The 21,199-nt window shown below is 45.6% G+C and overlaps 2 protein-coding genes across 10 annotated transcripts in view; one reads left to right on the forward strand and one right to left on the reverse strand.

Annotated features, from left to right (window-relative positions):
• LOC133715732 (linoleate 13S-lipoxygenase 2-1, chloroplastic-like) overlaps positions 1 to 21,199 on the reverse strand; it is an 84,547-nt gene that overhangs the window by 15,624 nt on the left and 47,724 nt on the right. The window lies entirely within an intron of this gene.
• On the forward strand, positions 1,452 to 20,521 carry LOC133718322 (transcription factor-like protein DPB). 9 transcript variants are annotated; one of them, XM_062145133.1, is made up of 13 exons: positions 1,452 to 1,923; positions 2,037 to 2,115; positions 2,462 to 2,501; positions 2,629 to 3,003; positions 3,109 to 3,188; positions 17,690 to 17,720; positions 18,290 to 18,366; positions 18,595 to 18,638; positions 19,045 to 19,191; positions 19,298 to 19,366; positions 19,527 to 19,625; positions 20,053 to 20,141; positions 20,245 to 20,521. In XM_062145133.1, exons 5-13 carry the CDS (start codon positions 3,182 to 3,184, stop codon positions 20,306 to 20,308), a joined length of 627 nt encoding a protein of 208 aa, XP_062001117.1. In that variant the 5' UTR covers positions 1,452 to 1,923; positions 2,037 to 2,115; positions 2,462 to 2,501; positions 2,629 to 3,003; positions 3,109 to 3,181; the 3' UTR covers positions 20,309 to 20,521. The 9 variants fall into 9 exon arrangements, with proteins under 9 accessions (XP_062001117.1, XP_062001121.1, XP_062001122.1 ...); XM_062145137.1 differs by having other exon boundaries at positions 2,908 to 3,003; XM_062145138.1 differs by having other exon boundaries at positions 2,932 to 3,003.

Raw genomic sequence — 21,199 nt, forward strand, 5'->3', positions numbered from 1 at the left:
CATCACCACTATTAAATCGGTCAGGATTGCACCTGATGTTAAAAATCATGTTAACATCAGTTTGTGAAGAAACCGATTTCTATTGTTATTATGGACATCAGTCACCAAAGAAACCGATGAGAAAAGTTTCGTACGAAAAATTTACAAAAACGCGGAGGGACTAAGTTTAAAAGTTTGAGAAACGCGGGGTCTAAAATTTTAATTCCCCCCAACACTTAGGGGGGTGTATTGTATATGGAATTAGTGGAACTTTTAAATAAATCTATGGAATTTAAAAGTCTTGGTGTATTCAATATAGATTTTTAACAGTCCATGAAAGTCTTGAGGTATTCAATTAGGATTTTTAAAGACTTTATGAATTCCACCAAAATCTAGGGGTATTCAATTAGGACTTTTAAAAATGAATCAAAGTACAGAGGTATTCAAAATATCATTCATACTTATGGAATTAGAAAATCATGGATAATCATGGACTTTGTAGTGTTAACTATACATACCAAACTCCAATAATTTTCCAACCTCCAGACCAAAGATTTCAAAAAGTCTATCAAAGTTTCCTCTTCAAAAAAAAAAAAAAAAAAAAAAAGGTCTATCAAAGTTCTTCTCTCTACGCACGAAGAAGTTTGTCCTTCATCATCTCTCTTTCTTAATTTTTTGTCTTTTCTCTAATCTTTTATGATATCAACCTTTTTTGATACCCAACATGTTCATTGTAGTTGTTGAATGTGATTTTTGCTTTTGTTTGTTTGTTTTTTTTTTTTTCAATTGTGATACTTCGAACCCTAATAGCAATAAAAATGATTTATGAAACCCTAAAACTCAAATATTGTGGTCTAACCATACTAAATTTTATCTTATTAATTAATTATTCTCATTAATTTGAATTTATATTATGGTTCAAAAAAAGGTTGAACAATTGAATTTCAATTGATTGATTATAGATCAAGACATTGACCAATATTGCTACAATATATGTTAATCGGCGAAAACAAAATTGATGAGAATTAATCATAAACATCAAGTTATCTATATTGTATATTTATGTTGTTGGGAGATTAGGAATGAGAACAAACTCGCTAGACAGACTAACAATCATTTATTTGAGTCAATTTCTATTAGAAGATACTGAAACATTGAAGAGACAACAAGTTATTATTTTGTTTTGTGTTTGGGCTGCATTTGTTTTATTTATTTATTTATTTTTTTTTTGTTTTTTGTTTTTTTTATATTTTGTACATCCTAGGAAATCTGTAGAAGTCATTCATAATAAAGTATATAGATTTTCATAAATCAATAAAAGTCTATTGCTAAAATCAATGGTTTTAAGAAATCCATAACAGTTTATCAATTTTTTAAAGAATCTGTGGACTTTTCAAAAAGTCTGTCATTTAAAAAAAGTCTGCACAAATCCAAATACAATACACCCCCCTTAGTCACTTTATCTAAAAACTTTCGAACCCTAATCGATAGACTCTCATTCTGAGTCTCTGACTGCCTCCTTCGCGTCCCCGACCTGAGCTCATTCTCCAACCTGAGCTCGTTCTCTGCGTTCAGCTCTTTCTCTCTCGCTCTTCTCTGAAACCCTAGCGCTCTCCTCCCTCTCCTGCTCTCTTTCCACGGCTACTGTCTCTCCCTCATTGAACTACTGCCTCGCCTCTGCCGGTGCTTCTCTTCCAACGCCACCACGTCGTTGCTCCGAGATCTGAACCCCCACTGGTCCAACCTGCCTCCAAGGAGTTTATCCTCCTCGATTGGTGCGACTTCGAGCACCAAGTGCCAGCATGGTTCTAAAGCTCGCCTCTCTCTCTCCCGCAGCCCCGCTCTCCTCTCTCTCTCTCTCTCTCTCTGTGTCTCTCTCCGGCACGGCCGCACGACGCCTTTTCTTTCTTCGACGGTGACGCCGTGATGGACTGACGGTGTGCGGTGAGTCTGGGTTTTTGTTTCTCTTAATTTCTGTTTCTGGGTCTTCACTCTTTAATCGATTTATGGCTTCCTCTTAATTTCTGCTTCTGGGTATTCAATTTTCAATCTTCAAGTCTGGGTTTGGCTCGAACTCTACTAGGTGAAGCAGCTTCAATTTCAGTTTTCGACTCAATTTCGGAAACTTCAAGCTTGGTAAGTTGCTGCCATCTTTCTTGCTTCGATTTCTGGGTTCGAATTGCATCTGTTTCTTTTGCTATACGCTATACATATGACTGATATGAGATGAAAATTGGATATGTGATCTATTTTGTCCTTCTGGATTTCTGGGTTCGAATTGCATCAGTCACTTTTTGCCTTTCTGTTTTGACTTTGGACTTGAAAATTTGAAATTGAGTTGCATTTGTAGACTTGTATCTGTTTTGGTAAAGCATTGAATTGTTTGATGTATTGGTTTTGGATCCCATATCGTAGATTTTGAAGATTGTATCTTTATTTATGTATCTGTTTTGTATCTCTTTTGCGACTGTTGCGGTTGTAGGAAACAGTTGGAGGAAACTTCATTGGTGTTTTTAATATGGGTGAGTCTCTGTTTTTTAAGGTTGATATTTCTGATTCTGTTCCTGAAGAAAGGGTAAAAATTTCTGGGTCATGAAGTTGTGAAGTTGGAAATGTTTTATCTTTTCATGCTATGTGTTGTTTAAATAGGAAGTTTTGCAATAATGTACATGGCTACTTTGACAAGCATTCCCGGGATACGATAAGGCTTTTTGAAATCTGAAGCTGAAAAGAAGTATCTTGAGAAAGAGGTTGAGCTTCAGAAAACACTGTCTTGATCATTGGGTGCATAGGCATTCGTTGGAGCCGTTACTATTTGCTCCTTGGTTCTGATACTTGTCTTGATTAATTAGCATCTCTGCCTTTGCAGAATAACGTTTTGGTTGTTTATTTCTCTAGTGTTCAGAACTTGTTTTGTTGACATGCTAGGAGCTAATGTAGCCTCTCTTTCAGAATGAGACAACTAGCACAGAGGGAAAGAAGGACACTTATGAACTGGAGCTAATGTTGGCAGAAGAGAGAAAGGTTTGCTGTACTTTGTTTTCTTTTACTTGGTAATTTGGTTGGTTGGAGCAATCACATGTGTACATGAAACTTTAAGATTAATTTGTATTTTTCATGATTGACTAGCTATGGCAGAGAGAAAAGCATCAGCTTCCACTAAAGAACATTGAATTGGAGAATCAGATTGATATGAAAAAGAATGAGCTGGAGCTGTTTGAGCCCAAAAGTAATTTTGGCAATATCCTTTAGTAGATCTAGCACAGCGGGCCGATACCTGCGGCCCAAAAATAAGCCTACTAGGGTTTGGGTTACAGCTTCGCCCATTCCGGAATCCACGAGGAAAACGAAACCTTATTGGAGTCAAGTAGCAGAGATTGACTAGGAAACTTCAATCAATAATCCTTCTACAACAAGGAGCAGTCAAAACCCTAGGTATATATACCAGGTTTCAAGGACGAATTAAGGATCTCTATCATATCAATCAATCCTAGCGATTACAAAGCCTCCCCGGAGCAAACCTTCAACCTTGTTGAAACCCGGTGACCGTGCGCCAGTCCTAGTCTCCCAGCGAGCCGACTGTCAGCATCACCAGACCAACCCGGCGACCGTACTTCCAGTCCCAGTCTCCCAGCGAGCCGACTGCGAGCGCAACCGCCACCGTTACTACCAGCGAAGCAAGGGTAACGCCCTCGCAACCCAGCGAAGCTAAAGTCACGCTTTAGCGCAACCCGTGCTTTCTCCCAACTTCCCAGTGATTGCTCTGCTTAGTCTACAATACTAAGTATCGATTCGGTGAACGCAAGAGACCACAACCAAAGTCCTTATCCGTAAGGCAAAAGTCATTTTCCGAAAGGCTAGAGAAGAACCCTGTGACGAGGTTGGTGCTCTCCTCGTCCACAGCGCTTGAAGAAGAAGTCAGGTCAAGGGACTACCCCAACGACTGCACCCCGCGGTGCTGGCACGCCTGCGCAATCACTCGCTCAAAAGAGACAGTTTGCAAGCCAACTGGTTTTGGAGCCAAACATTTTGGCACGCCCAGTGGGACAAACTAAGTGTCTCTTCGTGAACGTTAGCCATTGGGAAGTCAAGCGAAAACCCTTACAAAAAGGGCTACGCTAACTGCTCAAAACACAAGACCTCCAGTTACAAACCGCATCCTCGCGCGGATTGTCGTGGTCTGTCAGAAGAACAAGTAATTCAAAAATTCTCTCTTTGTTCCCAATTCTCCGATATGTCAACTGAACAGGAAGAGAGTCACTCGACCGCTGCTGAGGGTCAAACTGTCATTACTAATCAGGCCAGTGAGCCTGTCGCTACCCCTGTCTCCAATACGGTGGAGAGTGAAGAATCAGAGGATTTCGTTGAGAAGCCTATTCCAGAGGGAGCGACCGTCGAGGTTGCATGCGCGATCATCTCAGAAAACATTGAAAACCATCGCAAGAAGATGGCTGCTGATCTGAAAAGGGAGAACGCGAAAACAGATAGAATATTACGCGAAATAAACCAGCGTATTTCCCAACAAGCTATGGAAACTAAGCAACTGATGTCGCAAAATTAGAGTACATTAAAAGCTCAAGCTATAAGCATCGCAGATGCCCAGAGTCAGCAGCAGAAAAAGATCATTGATGCTCTGGCGAATCATACCAAGCAAACAGCATCAGATATGGCATGTCTTCGCAAAGACGGAGCAACCCTCGCAACCGAGGTGGCCATGCAAAGAGCTGAGTTGAACCAAGCTAAAGAAGTGTTGAATAAGACGTTAGGAGATCCTAACGCTATCCTTGGTTCCCTGGGCCAACCATCTGGTTCAGGTAAATATGTGCCGCCAAACCAGCGGGAAAAGGGTAGCAGCAGTACAGCTACACCTGCCGCAACCGCTGCTACCACGCCATTGAGAGATAAGGAATGAGCTCTGGTTATTGGCGGCAGTAAGGAAAAAACCACACCGTCAGGTGGACAGACTGCAAGACAGAAGCAAAAGGCATCAAGAAGTGTTGAAACTTCGTCCGACCCCGCTGTGTTCATTCAGTACGACAGCGATGGGGCAGAGAATGTATACCAAGAGCTGCCAGGAAGCTATTATGGGATTGACCAGGCTGGTAATCCGATCAAGATAACAGCTTTGGCAAAAGAGATGCCTACGCCAGCAGTGACTCTTCAACAACCCGCTACAACCCGCGTTGTGCAGATAGGAGAAGGGACAGCGACTGTAAACCAAGCAATACCTGTGCAGCCTGTTCGCCATGCAGCGGCCATACCACCTCCTCCTCCCCCGGGTCCGGAATATGTGAGACGAGATGAGGTAGAGGAGATGATTAGACAGGCTAACCCTAGGGCCCAGATGGATGGGGTCTATGAGGGACCTTTCCCACCGCACATAATGCTCGCGCCTTTCCCCAGGGGTTATAAAAACATCATATTTGCTACCTTTTCAGGGGAGGATACCGAGAATGCGGCAACTCATCTGGCCAGGTTCAGGGTACAATGCGGCCAGTACCAGAATGATGACATCCTCAAGTGCAGGATCTTTGGCACTTCTCTATCAGGGGCTGCCTTTAGATGGTTCTCCAAACTGCGACCAGGAACTGTGGCAGATTGGCCTGCAATGGAAAAGCTCTTCCGAGAGACTTTTGGGGCCACAGAGCCTGAGGTAGACTTGGCTTCTCTCACCCAGATGGCCCAACAACCCACAGAGTCCGCTGTGGCCTACCTTCAGCGCTTCCAGATTCAGAAGGCCAAACTGAATGTGATCCTGCCGGAGAAAGAGTTGATCAAGTTGGCGATCAAAGGCTTAGAGCCGCGCCAGCGAAAGAAGCAGCATGGAAGCATGATTCAGTCAATGGGAGAGCTCATTACAGAGGTGGGAAGCTTCGAACATCTTCTCAGAGAAACCGATGCCAGGAAGAATGCGTCCAGAGGAACATATGTACCAGGGAAAAATCGCACCGTAGCGGCCCTGAGCTACCAGCCAGCTACGTATGATCCTTACTATAACTATCATAGTGAGGATTTGGTTCAGGAGGACGATGAGGAAGATGAGAGCGACATCGCCGCTTATGAACTGACAGGGAGAAAGAACCCAGCCTTGAAGCAACTGAAAATCTCCAAGGAACCTGTCAAGCTCAAATCGGTGGCCTTCACTAAACCTGAGTTCGCGGCGTATACATATGATGCCAACAAGGCACACGAGATTCTCGATGAGATGATCACCGCGAAGATGGTGAAGACCGACTTTGGACCTTTCCCTCGACCAGATCAGCTGAAAGGAAAGAAGTATTGTAAATTCCATAACTTGTGGAACCATAATACAGCTGACTGTGTGAAGCTCAAGGACCAGATTCAGGTATGGCTCAATAACGGTAGTCTTCAAGTGGAGGCTCCAGTAACTGCAGCAGCGCTTGTTGACCTAAACCCTTTTCCTGATACTGGGATCAACATGGTCGATGTGAACTGGACCAAGCAGAACCAGAGGAAAACAACCCTGGATTTGAACACAAAGGGGCGAGAAGGAGAGCTTAACGAGGCCCCTGCCCAGAAGAAGGCTAAACCATTTGGTCAGGCCTCACCCGTAGTGTTATGCTCGCGTTGCAAGGAAGAGTGTGGCATCCAAGTGTCGTACGAAGAGGTCGAGCAGACATTTCGTTTTGGCTCTTTCCCGCCCATCAAGTGGGCCTCGCCATCGCGAAACTATCAACCTTCCAGCCCGAGAGAAAAGGGAGAATTGGGGTCACCTACAAAGGACTCCAACCTGTTTAAGAAGCTGAGGGCAGCTACGGTTGATCAGCAGACAGAGGAGAAAGCTGCAAACAAACACAAAGACATTCTGACAAAGCCCTACATACCACCTGCTTCAACCGCTACCATCAAAGAAGGGAAGTGGTACACCAGGGAGAAGGGGAAGGCAGTGGAGATAAGCCCTTCCAAAAAGCGAAAACTGCAGCGCAGGTTTGGGGAAGCCAAGCTCGCGCTCGAGGCTTTAGACCAGGGCCTGATCAAACCTTCACAATTGGTCAAATCGCCTGAGCAGTATCAGAAGGAGATGGAAGCACTTGCTGCCAAGCCATTAGTGGCCCCTCGCAGTTTGCGAAAGCAAGCGAGCTCAGCAATAAGGGTTTCTGAGCCCAGTGTTTTTTGCAGAATTACCAAGGAGAAAACACTTCCGCCAGCCAGAAAGGAGAGCTCGCCGTCCAGGCGGCCGCACGTTAAGCGCCGTTTGTTTCGCGATGAACCGGAAGCCAAATCCTCAGTTTTCGAGAGACTGGGGGGCAAGGATAGGCCTACCGACACTTTACAGTGGAGACCTAAAAAGGTCCAGAGTGTAGTAGTTGCTCCCTTAGAGGCGGATTCTGCTAGGGAACCAAAATCAGTTTCTCCTGAAAACGCTCCCGTGGTTCAGGAGCATGAGCAGTGTGAGATAAAAGGCCTCACTGAGGAATCCTTAGTAGACAGGTTGGCTAAACAGTTCAACACGGTTATCCCTGTCAACGAACCCAAGCTCAACTTGGAGGACGACATAGGTGAATTAGACACGTCCTGCAATATGGTTTATGTGCTCCCAGCGCGGTATGCAATACCGGTCGCGGCTCAGGACTGCGTAGAAGCTGAGGAATGTAATACACAGCCCCTGCAGATCACGTCAGCGGTCCCAACACCGGTAGAAGAGTTTGTCTGTCTGGAAACAGAGGACGCCAACAGTAAAGAATTCTTCATGAGCTTCACTAGGCCAACGCCTGCTATGGTCCAGCACATGAGACCTTTATACATCACGGCGGACGTTGGCGGTACCAAAGTTAGCAAGATCATGGTTGATACTGGAGCTGCTGTTAATGTCATTACTACTAGGACCATGCACTTGCTTGGAATCAAGAAGGAGAAAATCCAGTCCACGTCTCTCACTCTCAAGAACTTCGCGGGGACTGTAACAAAGACCTTGGGATTACTTTTCTTGCGTATCAAGGTAGGTCCAGCAGAGGGAGTTTATGCTTTCTTTGTGACGGATTGCTATGCGGCCTACAGCGCTATCCTGGGAAGGGACTGGATTCACCGGAGCTACTGTGTTCCGTCAACCCTCCTTCAGGAACTTATTATGTGGAACAGGGAGACAAATAAAGCTGAGGTGATCAAAGCCGATCCTCGTCCATTCCCAGTTTCCGCAAACTATGTAGATGCCAGGTACTATTTGGAGCCTATCGCTCCATTGCAAGTCAGTGGCCTCGACAACAAAGGCCGCCCCACAGGGGTGACGGCCTCTGAACTGGCACAGTGGGGGCTTACGCTCGCAAAAGAAGGCTTGGAAAGGCCTGGCCACGCTGTGCCTAAACCCTTAAACGATTAATGGATTACGACCTTCCAGAGGAAGGGATAGAGGCCCTCCACTCGCTGTACGAAAGATTATCATCATATCTAGTGGAAAAAGAGGCCTATGAGCGAATCGCGACTTTGGAAATCATTGAAGAAGGACTCTCTGATCAGGAACAAGAGGATGAGGTGGAGATTCAGCTCGCTCCGGCAGCGTTGGACGACACCCCTCCCAAAGTCCGATACCCTACCGAGAAAGTCAATCTCGGGACAGCAGATGAGCCCATGGAAGTGGCTATCAGCGCTTACCTAGAGCCTAGCGAGAAACAGAGGCTTATCGACTTATTGCTAGAATTCAAAGACTGCTTTGCGGAAAAATACGAGGATATGCCCGGCCTGTCACCAGACTTGGTTTGCCACCAGCTACCAACACTCCCTGACAAGAGGCCTGTGAAACAAGAGCCGCGAAGAATGAATTCAGAAACGCAAATCCTCGTCAAAGAGGAGGTTGAGAAAATGCATAAATCAGGCATTATCAGGGTGGCCAAATACAATCAGTGGCTATCTAACATAGTGCCTGTCCACAAGAAGAATGGCAAGATGAGGGTCTGCGTAGACTATAGAGACCTTAATACCGCTACGCCTAAGGATGTCTACCCCATGCCGGTCGCGGATATGTTGGTGGACGCCATTGCGCGACATGAATTATTGTCCTTCATGGACGGCACTGCAGGATATCACCAGATTCCGGTCGCAGAAGAAGACAGACACAAAACCGCGTTCCGCTGCCCTGGGTTCGCGGGCGTTTTTGAATATGTGGTTATGCCTTTTGGACTAAAGAACGCTGGTGCGACTTATCAAAGAGCCATGAACCTAATCTTCCATGACATCCTTGGAAAGATTCTGGAGGTTTACATTGATGACGTGGTTGTCAAATCTCAGAACAGAGGGGATCACATCACAGATCTCAGGAAAGTGTTCGAGCGCATGCGACAGCACAAGCTTAAAATGAATCCCGCTAAGTGCGTTTTTGGGGTTCAGGCAGGAGACTTTCTTGGGTTCATTGTCCATCAGAGGGGAATTGAGGTCCCTGAAGACAAAGCGAGCGCAGTCATCAACGCATCTCCTCCACGCACGAAGAAAGAGCTGCAGCGTTTACTCGGTAAAATCAACTTTTTGAGACGCTTTATCTCTAACTCTGCAGGTAAGATCCAGCCTTTCTCTCCTCTGTTGAAGCTACAGGGCCAGAGCGAGTTCGTCTGGGAGCATAAACACCAAGAGGCTTTTGATAAAATCAAGGCCTACCTGGCGAGCCCACCAGTGCTCGTTCCTCCTAGGGCTGGATTCCCATTAAAACTATATATTTCAGCAGCTGAGGCTTCCATTGGCAGCCTGCTCGCCCAAGACGATGAGGATGGTGTCGAACATGCCATATTCTATCTTAGTAGGACACTCACAGACTGCGAGACAAGGTACACTCCGATGGAAAAGCTGTGTCTCACATTGTACTTCTCAGCATGCAAGCTGCGCCACTACATGTTGTCCTTTACCACTTGCATCATCGCTCAGACTGATTTGGTCAAGTACATGCTGTCGCGGCCTATTCTGAGAGGCCGCATTGGCAAATGGGTATTGGCTTTATCTGAATTCTCGCTACAGTACGTGCCACAAAAGGCAGTAAAGGGACAGGCTATCGCAGATTTCCTGGCACACCACCCTACCTTGGACATCCCCGTAGTGAAGGAGTTAGAGATAGCAGCTGTAACCATAACTCGGCCAGATTTAGCGCGCATCCCGGAATACGCTATTCGGTATCAAGCCACAGTCTCCTTGCAGCCCTGGATACTGTACTTTGATGGTTCAAGAACGGAAACGTTAGCAGGGGCAGGGATTGTTCTGGAGAATCCCGCGGGCGATCGTTTTTCTTATTCTTTCCAGTTGGAGTTCAAATGTACAAACAATCAAGCAGAGTATGAGGCCCTGATCATTGGCCTAGAGGTTCTGCTAGAGTTGGGAGTCAGGGACGTTCAGGTACACGGCGACTCTTTGCTTATAATCAATCAGCTCCAAGGAAAGTACAAGTGTGAAAGCCTTTTGCTTATACCCTATTTGCATCGCGCCATTGAGCTTCTGGATCAATTCGATGAGGCGGATTTGGAGCACATACCCCGTGAGCGCAACTTTGCGGCCAATGAGCTCGCTCAATTGGCTACAGGCATTACATTGAAGTATGGCGTTCGCGAGCGCATCCTGAAGGTCGAGCGCCGCACACTGCCTTCGTGGCTCGCGCGGCCTGACCCACCGGATGATCCAGTTGTCGCGGTTCTCGAGCCTATTGACGTCGATTGGCGCATTCCGCTGATTGACTACCTCAAGAACCCAGACCCTACAGCAGACAGGAAGACTCGTTTTCTCTCCTTGAATTATTTCCTCAGAGGTGACGAGCTGCGACGACGTGGTGAAGATGGCGTAGACTTTCGCTGTGTCTATGGCCGCGAAGCCAAGAGGTTGATGCGCGAAGCGCACACGGGAGTATGTGGAGCCCATCAAGCAGGCCCCAAGATGCGTTGGCTTATCAGAAGACATGGGTATTATTGGCCCAGCATTTTGAAGGACTGTATCGCGTTCGCGAAAGGTTGCCAAGACTGTCAAGCGCATGGTCCCGTGCAGCACATTCCCAATATTCCCATGCAACCTATTATTAAACCTTGGCCTGCCCGTGGCTGGGCTTTGGACTTGATTGGGATGATTCACCCTCATTCCTCGCTCCAGCATAAGTTCATCATTGTAGCCACTGATTTCTTCACGAAATGGGTTGAGGCTGAACCTTTGAAGGAAGCTTCCGGCGCTACCATTCGCCAGTTTATCTTTCAGAATATTATTTGCCGGTTCGGCATTCCAGAAGTGTTGGTCTCAGACAGGGGGGCAGCATTTATGGGCGGCGAGGTAGAGAAACTTGTCACGGACCTGGGCATCCAGTTCGTCCACAGCACACCATATTATGCCCAATCCTATGGTCAAGCAGAGGCCAGTAACAAGATTATTATCACCTTGCTCAAGAAGATGCTTGTCGAAAACCCTAGACAATGGCACGATACTTTGTATGAGACAATATGGGCTTATCGTACCTCCAAGAGAAATCCCACTGCTACGACCCCCTATGCACTAATGTTCGGTCATGATGCCATCTTACCGTTGGAGATCAACGTCCAGTCTCTGCGCGTCCAAGATCAGCATCACTTGATCGGGGAAGATTATGTTCAGGCGATGTGGCAAGAACACGAAGATCTCAGCGAGCAACGCTTGGCAGCTTTGGACAACTTGGTTTTGGAAAAGCAAAGGATTGCTCGCGCCTATGACAAGAGGACACGTGGCCGTAGTTACAAAGAGGGTGACTTGGTTTGGAAGGCTGTCTTGCCTTTTGGCGAGAAGTTGACCGGTCGCGGTAAATGGACTCCGCGATGGGAAGGACCCTTTGTTGTTCATCGCATTCTGGAGCGCGGGGCCTTTCACCTCAAAGATTTGGATGGCGACCTCCACCGCAATCCCATTAACGGGCGTTTCCTGAAGAAATACTACCTTAGTGTTTGGGAGTTTGAAGATCCACCGGATCAACCTTCTTCTCAGACAGGGGGGCAACCTTAGTCTCCCCAGGTTCGCTTCGTCCATATTCAGGCCTTTTCTGTGGCCTTAGTATCCTGTACTTGCTTCACCTACGCATACTGGGGGGGCAACACTCTGTACATTCAGGCCTTATTTGAGGCTTTTCGGTCAACGATTTCAAATTTCAATTTTTCTTTTCTTTGACTTCAAATTTCAATTTTTCTTTTCTTTGACATTATGGTGTTAAGAATGCATGTAATGGCCTATACCTGAGGCCTTATTTTATACTTTGATTTGCAAAAAGTGTTAAAAACTTTCATTCATAAAGTGGCTTTGCGGCCAAAGAGCAGTACAAAGTGCAAATCAAAGTAATTACATTTGCGGTTTACAAGGCCAGAAGTGGCTTAGAGTAAAAACCATAAAGTTACAGACCTACTGAGGGTTTCTGGATCTTGTGGCAGCAAAGGGGCTGTGCTCGGGCATTCATACTCTCCCTCTCTTCACCCACATGCCTCCTCTGCTCTGAGTTGCAGCCGCTACCGTCTGTACCGGACCAAAAAGGAAGGAAATAATCCATCGCAACCCTTTTGGTTGGATTATCCTCCGGGATGGAGATGGCCTTCACGGAGAGTGCAACTCACAACCACATCTACCTCCAGGGGAAAAAAATAAGTCACGTAGTCAGACCCTGGAGGCAGGCTACGGAGCAAGAACAGGCGACCCATATTGGTCTTCCGCCCTTCTTCCTCCTGCTCCACGCGGGCAATCTGAGAGAGGAAACCCCTCAGAATCAGGTTCCGCCGCGGCGGGAGCACCACATGTTCTTCAGTCTGAATGAAACCGGTGGGTTTCACCGCGACTTCCAGAGACCAAAGACATGTGGTCGGACCTGAGGTTAGGCCATAAGACCTACCCAGGTATTGAGGTTAAGCCATAAGGCCTTGGAATTTGAGGCTAAGGCTAATATCGTGAGGAGAAGATTGTAGAAACTGGAGAAAGAGAAGTAGAGATTGTGATACTATCTCTGGGAAACCCATATTCAATTGTGTATATCATCTCCCCGGAGTGCAGTATTTATAGTGCCAGTCTCAGTGGCCTGGACCGTACGATGGGTGGTTGTGATATTCTCATTGCCATCAATGAGCGTATCAATTGGTGTTAAATGCTAAGATCTCGGAAATGAAGATAATTGAAAGTGCGTGGGAGGCGGGGCAGTCTCCAAGGAGGTAACTGCTCCATTTCGAGATTATCTTTTCAATCTTTTCAAACAGTTTTAAAAGCGATTAAAGCGCTGAACAGTTCGAGAAGTTAAGTTGATATGTATTTGGGCCAAGCAATGTGGGCTAAATATTAAGTTAATAATAATATTAGTATTCATACAAAACATGGGCTTAATTCTAGAGGCCCAAAAGTCTGCGGCCTGCATGGGTCAGGCGAAGAAAAAGTTCATCTAAACGAAAACTAGCATCCGCAGCAGCTTGTGCGGCTTGCTGGGCTGCCACGCGAGCTTGAGCCAGTTCCTGGGATAGCGTCTCAAAGGCAGCGAGGGGTTGTTCCAACTGAGGGTCCGCATGAGTAAGCCTGGTGGTAACGTCAGTTAACCGGGCTTGAAGAGCCTGAATCTGGGACCTCAAGTGGTTCCTTTCGAGCGTCAGGTCCCTAATGAGGTTAGCTTGGTCACCCAAGAAATCGCGCGCGGTCTCTGTTTGTTGAGTGAGGTTCTGATAGTGCGCCTCGGTCTGCCTAGCCTGCGTGCTCGCGACTGCCCGCTCATTGAGCCCTTGAGGGAGATTTTGCAGCAGTTGATCGACCTCTTGGAACTGATCTTCAGTGATGGCTCCCTCGCGGAGAAGTACCCTCAAATATTCTAAGACTCTCACGGGCGCACCAGGAATCAGGATATCAGGGCCCAGGAAGCGACGAAGGCCTTCTCTAGCTTCATCGACGACCCCAGGAGGGGTTACTTCAAGTACACGAGCTAACCTTTCCAGAGTGGAGGGAGTTGGTTGCTCAGCGACGGGAACCTCAGGAGGTTCAGCGACAGGTGCTGCCTCTGGCATTGGTTCAGGAAGGTTTCCCAATCCTCCGGCTTCAGTAACTTGGGGGGCAGGGGGAAGAGGTTCCTGACCAACCATATTAAGAGCGGGCTCAGCAGCTCCTGCCTCTACAGCTTCAGCTTCAGCGTCCTCAGTGTTTAAGGCATTTGGATTCTGGAAGAAGGTATTGTCAGAATAGAATATTTAAGCCAGGAAATAATAATGGGTTAATTGGTTAAAGGAAATACCTCCTCGGCTGGGGGCTCATGCTCAACGACCGCTGGCATTGCCTCTAGGTTAGCTTCGCTAGGGATAGGAACTGAGTCAGGCGCTATCTGTTCCAGGACAGGTATATCGCTCGGTTCCTCGTGAGGTGCATCCGGTAGCGGCACTCTATCTTCGGCCTCAGGCGAGCTATCATCTATGATCTGCACTGGGATCGAGGCCGACTGTGCATTACTGGCAGCGCCCGCAGGAGGTGGAGAGTTGTTCACAATAGTTGGCGCTTGGGCTTGGGAAGCAGATGTGCCTTCACCAGCAGCTGAAGATCCTTCTTCAGTGTGTCTCGAGGACCTATGGCGAACCTGTGAATAAAGATTGTTACATGGTCGCATAGAATAGAAAAAAATTGCTAACAAGTACTGAGCAGGCTTGTGTCTTACCAGTCGGTCAGCGATTGGTTCATCTTCTGCCCATAGGTCAGTTCAAGGATCAGAACGACTGCGTTTCCGAGCCGAGAGGGCGGCGATCTGTTGGGATCAGAAGATTAGGTTTGATTCGTGGAGGAAGTATGATTTACTCAAACAATAAAAAATTTTCTTACCGTCTGCGAGTCATCATCATCAGAAGAGGATTCATTGTCTTCAGGCTCTGTCACTATTGCCTTTTGTTTCCCAGACTGGCCAGTGGCTTGGGAAGTGTTGGCTGCGCGACTGCCAGAGGATGGCGCGTTTCCCTGGAATAGCAAAATTTTGAATTAAAAGGGAAGAGCAAATGAGCAAAGGACAAAACACGAGTCAAGATATTTACCTCTTGAGGGGGTTCGCGGATCACGATACCAGCCTGGGCCTGACGTGGGGCTCGCGCGGGTCGCGGAGCCGGCTCGGCAGCAGGAGGAGGAACTTGTGCAGCGTCTTCAGGGACGCGAGCAAGTAGATCAACGTCGGCAGGGTAAGGGTATCGCAGCTCCCCGAAAATGGCAGCGAATAGCTCATCATGCTGTTGCCTCCAGCAGTTAACAGAAACTTCTGCCCACCATGCCTCGTATCCTTCCTCAGCCCCATCCACAGAGTCAATCTCTCTAGCCCAGTCAGGGAGGTCAACCAGTACGAGTGTGCTTTGTGCTGGCGGAGGCCCAGAAAGGGGCCCAAGTCTACGCCAGGAGGTATTGTAATTCCAAGCATCATATAGAGGGAATGGCACTAATTGAACAAGGCCGAGTTGGCGAGCGAAGTGGTTGGGAGCATAGAGTTCGTAACTGAGTTCGTCAGCGGCAATCCTGATGTCAGAACAGGAGATTGCGCGGCGAAAGGCCAAGCGCGCGCGATCACTGTAGCGAGAGGCGCCAGGGAGAAATCCGTGTTCAAGCGGAGCCGGGAATCTCCTACTCAGCACTAAGTCGCAGTATGGCATCTCGTGCAGAAGGTACAAGTATGTGAAGCACTCAGAATAAGGAGGGGATGTGTACCTTTCATCGCGACAGAGCCATTGTCCCAGGAGTTGATCAGTAGGTGGAAGCAATGGGATATCGTCGCGGCGAAAATATGGGAAGTAAATTTGAATCCAGAAGTCAAGAATCCAAAAAGGGCCAGAAATGCTAGTCTCGAATGGATGCATTGTGGCTTGGTACAAAGTGCGATAGAGGGCACCCAGCACTGGTTGTCCTAATCCCACGCGGCGGCCGTTGTAGAGGGCCGTTGCCAACAAGGTCCAGGCACCAGTGGGCTTACAGGAGGAAGTACAGAAGATAAACTTACAAAGCCAGTACTCCAAGAAAGCAATCCAGCCAGTCGCATTGTGCTCCTGGCAGTAATAAGCCAACCACCGCGGATAGGAGCCGCTATGAGCGCTGCGACCATTTTGGGCCATGGTGGAAGTAAAGGTATCAGAGTCGAATTGGCCATGCAGATAGGGCTCGCTGTCGATGGGTAGGCCAGTGATGGTGAGAATGTCCAACAAAGTGATACTCATTTGGCCAAATCGAAAATCGAAGGTGTTGGTGGCGGTATTCCAGAAACAGAGAAAGGCAGCGAGTGGCGAACGATTGCCACCGCGTGGAAGACGAAAACAAAGATCGATAGTATGAGTGATACCTGCTGCGTTCCAGCGAGCCAGATCTCGAGCTCGCGCTTCACGATACCAGGAAAGCTCCGCCGCACTGATAAAAGATGGCCAATGCCCTATTTTTGATCGATGATTAGGGGCACTCCAACTGGTAAAATCCCCAGGAGTCCTTCGGAGGACTGGGATGGGGCGGCGAACAGGTAAGCCATAGAAGGCGATAGCGTCGGCCGGGAAAGAGTCTCGCGGCGTTGGACCCAGTCCGGCATGGTTATTCGAGAGTCGGAGGAGCAGGGGTCTCTGGATAATGGTTTGGAGGATCAGGCTGGCACCGATGTTGGCTCCCCAAGAATGGGCGGCTTGTTCATTCAGTTCTTCTTCTTGATCGATAACTATCTTTTTCGGGGGAGCCATTTCTGGGTTTCGAAGAGGAAGATGTGTGCAAAAGAGGGTTTCTGGGTTTAGGAGACTAAAAGAGTTTCTGATGTGACAGGTCTGAAGTGGCTGCGGATTGAAATAAGAGATTTTGTGAGGGAAACGATACGACAGAAAGGCGTTTCGCGAGTGAAAGGACGCAACCCTCATTAATGACATCGTTTCGAGCATCGAACGCGTCGTTTTAGTCCCCTTCAATCAGTTATATTTTCATGGGCCTGATTTCGAGGCCTGGGGGGCAATGTTTGAGCCCAAAAGTAATTTTGGCAATATCCTTTAGTGGATCTAGCACAGCGGGCCGATACCTGCGGCCCAAAAATAAGCCTACTAGGGTTTGGGTTACAGCTTCGCCCATTCCGGAATCCACGAGGAAAACGAAACCTTATTGGAGTCAAGTAGCAGAGATTGACTAGGAAACTTCAATCAATAATCCTTCTACAACAAGGAGCAGTCAAAACCCTAGGTATATATACCAGGTTTCAAGGACGAATTAAGGATCTCTATCATATCAATCAATCCTAGCGATTACAAAGCCTCCCCGGAGCAAACCTTCAACCTTGTTGAAACCCGGTGACCGTGCGCCAGTCCTAGTCTCCCAGCGAGCCGACTGTCAGCATCACCAGACCAACCCGGCGACCGTACTTCCAGTCCCAGTCTCCCAGCGAGCCGACTGCGAGCGCAACCGCCACCGTTACTACCAGCGAAGCAAGGGTAACGCCCTCGCAACCCAGCGAAGCTAAAGTCACGCTTTAGCGCAACCCGTGCTTTCTCCCAACTTCCCAGTGATTGCTCTGCTTAGTCTACAATACTAAGTATCGATTCGGTGAACGCAAGAGACCACAACCAAAGTCCTTATCCGTAAGGCAAAAGTCATTTTCCGAAAGGCTAGAGAAGAACCCTGTGACGAGGTTGGTGCTCTCCTCGTCCACAGCGCTTGAAGAAGAAGTCAGGTCAAGGGACTACCCCAACGACTGCACCCCGCGGTGCTGGCACGCCTGCGCAATCACTCGCTCAAAAGAGACAGTTTGCAAGCCAACTGGTTTTGGAGCCAAACAGGAGCACTGCCGCAAGGAGCTACAGCATATGGTAATCATACCGTTGCAGATGTTAATATAGATCAACTTAGACTGTATTGGAATGTTATAATGATTTTACTACTCACATATATTTCCGGCTTGTATATGATATTCGTTCATACGCACTCTGATTTGGAATATAGTTTCCGACGATGCTGGCTCCGTTGGGTCAGACTCTTCTTTGCCTAATCTTCTTTTTTTGACTCTGCGCTTAGGGCACTGAAACGATTTCCCGCCTACAGTCTCGGATTATATTATTTATATGAAGATGTGATTTTTTCTGGTTTCTTGTTCAAATTGTGTGTATATTTCATTTGAATCATCTGTCTATATGCTACATTCATCTGCATATAATGAGAGCCATTTGAATCGAGAGTTGGCTTAGGCATTACTTAATTTTATTGTTGAACATTCTCAATCGTAATCGGCGGGCTCACTCACCATTAGATTACTCTATCTATGCTACTGAATTACGGTTTACATGAAACTTTTTTTTTTATCATAATCGTGCACAGGCATTCCAAGAATTGGTCTAGGCAATTCTTTAGTTGTCTTATTGGTTTAAACTTGTGACCGCAGCAAAAAGAAGAAGAGAGGTCAACGGGCTGCTGGAGGCGATAAGAATGGAAGAGGACTGCGCCAATTTAGCATGAAAGGTGTTTCATTCATCTCTTTGTGTCTTATTTCCCTTTACATTTCAAAATAGTGGCCTACCGGCCTCAGTAACCATTGATTGTGCTGAAATGAACACTGCATATTCCTTCTACATAATAGATTTTGAGATGCTTGCTTTTACTTTTCCCATACCCAACATGCTTATCTTTTGGGTTGCCTAGACTTCCCTCATTCTGATATGAGTTTGATTCTTTGTTGCTGGTCTTCAGTGTGCGAGAAAGTGGAGAGCAAGGGAAGAACCACTTATAACGAGGTTAGGTGGTTTCTCAAGTCATTTTCCAAATGCTTTATATCATGACTACTTACTGCTTTATAAAATAAACCATTCACTATATCAGGGGCCATTTCTTTTGCGCTCAAAAGTTGTTTGTATGTGGATGCCTACTAACTAAAGCTGGATTTCCTTGGTGTTTGATATCTAGTTCATCTTGATAATTAATTGAGTTCATCTGTATCTTGATTTAAAACGTACTGAACTGATCTAGCATGCATTAACTGTTAGTACTTCACGAATTTGGGTTCTAGTTATCTGAGTGCTAATATTATATGCTACACTAAGTATCAAAGAAAAGTGATTCACATCTGTATAATTTATATCTGCAATCATATTGGAAAAAGTTGAATGGAATGTAATTCTTGTATATATTTTTATTTATCAGCAACAATATGATGAGAAGAACATCAGGCGGAGGGTATATGATGCCCTGAATGTTCTAATGGCAATGGATATTATATCCAAGGATAAAAAGGAAATACAATGGAAGGGTTTGCCTCGAACCAGCCTGAATGATATTGAAGAACTGAAGGTTTGATTCCTGGTCTCTATTTCCTGTCTTGTGTATCAGATGGAATTTATCTGTAATCCTTGATCAGAATTGAGCTTATACAACTAATTAACTGTACTTCATGCAGACTGAGCGCCTAGGACTAGGGAGTAGGATTGAAAAGAAAGCTGTCTATCTGCAAGAACTAGAGGAACAAGTATGAATAGCTATTTTCTATCCTTTCATGCTTTGAAACTTTTGCCCAGTACCTTTACATGTTGCTTGGTTCAGGTCTATAATCGTTAAAATAGGTTTAAACCTGCTATACATGGTAGTCAGCATGATGTCTGCACACACTGACTTATCTCTTGGATCAGTATGTAGGTCTTCAAAACCTGATACAACGAAATGAGCAATTATACTGCTCTGGAGATGCTCCCAGTGGGGGTGTGTCTTTACCTTTCATTCTTGTGCAGGTATGTCTATTTCTCTTGTATCACTCTTTACATTCTGAGAATAGACCAGAAAGAAAGTATATTGAAGTTTATGACAAAATAAGGGTACAAACTTCTTGTTCCTACACATATAACAATAACCCCATGTGAACTGCCAATCTTTTTTTTATATATACAAAAAAACCTTATGTGAAGTGCCTTATGGTCTCTGTTGTCTCGTAGATAGTCTAGTTGCTTCTTTCATGTCTCTTATTGTTTCTTTTCAATTTCCTAGACTTCCCTCATTCTGATAATAAAGTAGTTTTGCCCAGTACCAAGCAACATGAAAGAAGCCACCTATCAGCCTTAAGAATCTATTAGCGTTTTATTAGCGTTTAAATATTATTCTGCAAAACTAAATATTAGCGTTTTATAGTATTTTGCAAAACTACTGTATTATTCTGTCTAGGAAAGTATTTCAATGGAGCCACCTATCAGCCTTAAGAATCTCTCTGCCTGCTCTAGTCTGGCTTCTAAGAGAAAGCACCAACAAATGGGGTATACTCTCAGTAACTCTTGTCAAGCATTGTAATTTGACAAAAATCTTTGTTTTGAATATTAGCGTTTCATTATGATTTAACATTGTTATATATATTTGTAGTGGGTGGTACAGGATTGAAAAGGCTATACCCAACAACAACTTGACTGGGTGCGCATTGAAGTAGCCGACTACTTACAGACTCTGCTGTAGATCTCTTACCAACTTCTCTATTTTGAGTTAGGCTAGCTTTTGATAAACTTTTTTGTAGCAATTATGAACAAACATAATACTAATTGCTATGCTAGCCTTTTAGTAGGTGAATTGGATTATTATTTTGCCCACTTTGTAAACTGTTACGGATGATGATTTCATATAAAATACTCCAATATTCATATCATTCTTGTCAACTGTCGAAATTGCAATTTATAGTAGCAGCTACATATTCTGTGGACATCATCCTCTTTATAGAATATGATGTCTAGATATAAAGTTGAAATCAGTTTTAATCATAAAAACTGATGTCCAGTAATACAGATACATCAGTTCTAAAATGAAAATCGATGTTACTGAGATATACAGACATCGATTTTTTGTCGAAAATGATATGTGACTGAGTACCAGACATCAGTTCCAAAATGGAAATCGATATTACTGAGAGATACAGACATCGATTTTTTGTTGAAAATGATATGTTACTGAGTACCAGACATCAGTTCCAAAATGGAAATCGATGTTACTGACATATACATACATCAATTTATTGTCGAAAACGCACATCAGTTTGTCAATGAAAATCGATATTACCTTCAATACATAGACATCGATTGTTTGTTAATAACGATATATTACTCAGTACCAGACATCGTTTTTCAAATAGAAACGATGTAAAATAGATAATTAATATCGGTTTTTCCTTCGACACTGATGTTAATGTAAGTAAATATATCGGTTTATACAATACTAGACTTTGTATATTGAATCTAAAATCGTGGTATGTGTGGCAAATTTTGCTTCAAAATCATGAACAACAAGAAATCTTTATGGAAACCGATGTCTGTAATAGTATTAGTCATCG

The sequence above is a fragment of the Rosa rugosa genome, chromosome 6 (assembly GCF_958449725.1).
Source record: "Rosa rugosa chromosome 6, drRosRugo1.1, whole genome shotgun sequence".
In the NCBI taxonomy this organism is placed as follows: domain Eukaryota; kingdom Viridiplantae; phylum Streptophyta; class Magnoliopsida; order Rosales; family Rosaceae; genus Rosa; species Rosa rugosa.

Excerpts from the sequence above, each read along its gene's own strand:
- LOC133718322 (XM_062145133.1), top strand. Across the intron at positions 18,367-18,594 it reads GCGCCAATTTAGCATGAAAG|TGTGCGAGAAAGTGGAGAGC; the intron begins GTGTTTCATTCA and ends GCTGGTCTTCAG. Across the intron at positions 19,192-19,297 it reads ATGATATTGAAGAACTGAAG|ACTGAGCGCCTAGGACTAGG; the intron begins GTTTGATTCCTG and ends TACTTCATGCAG.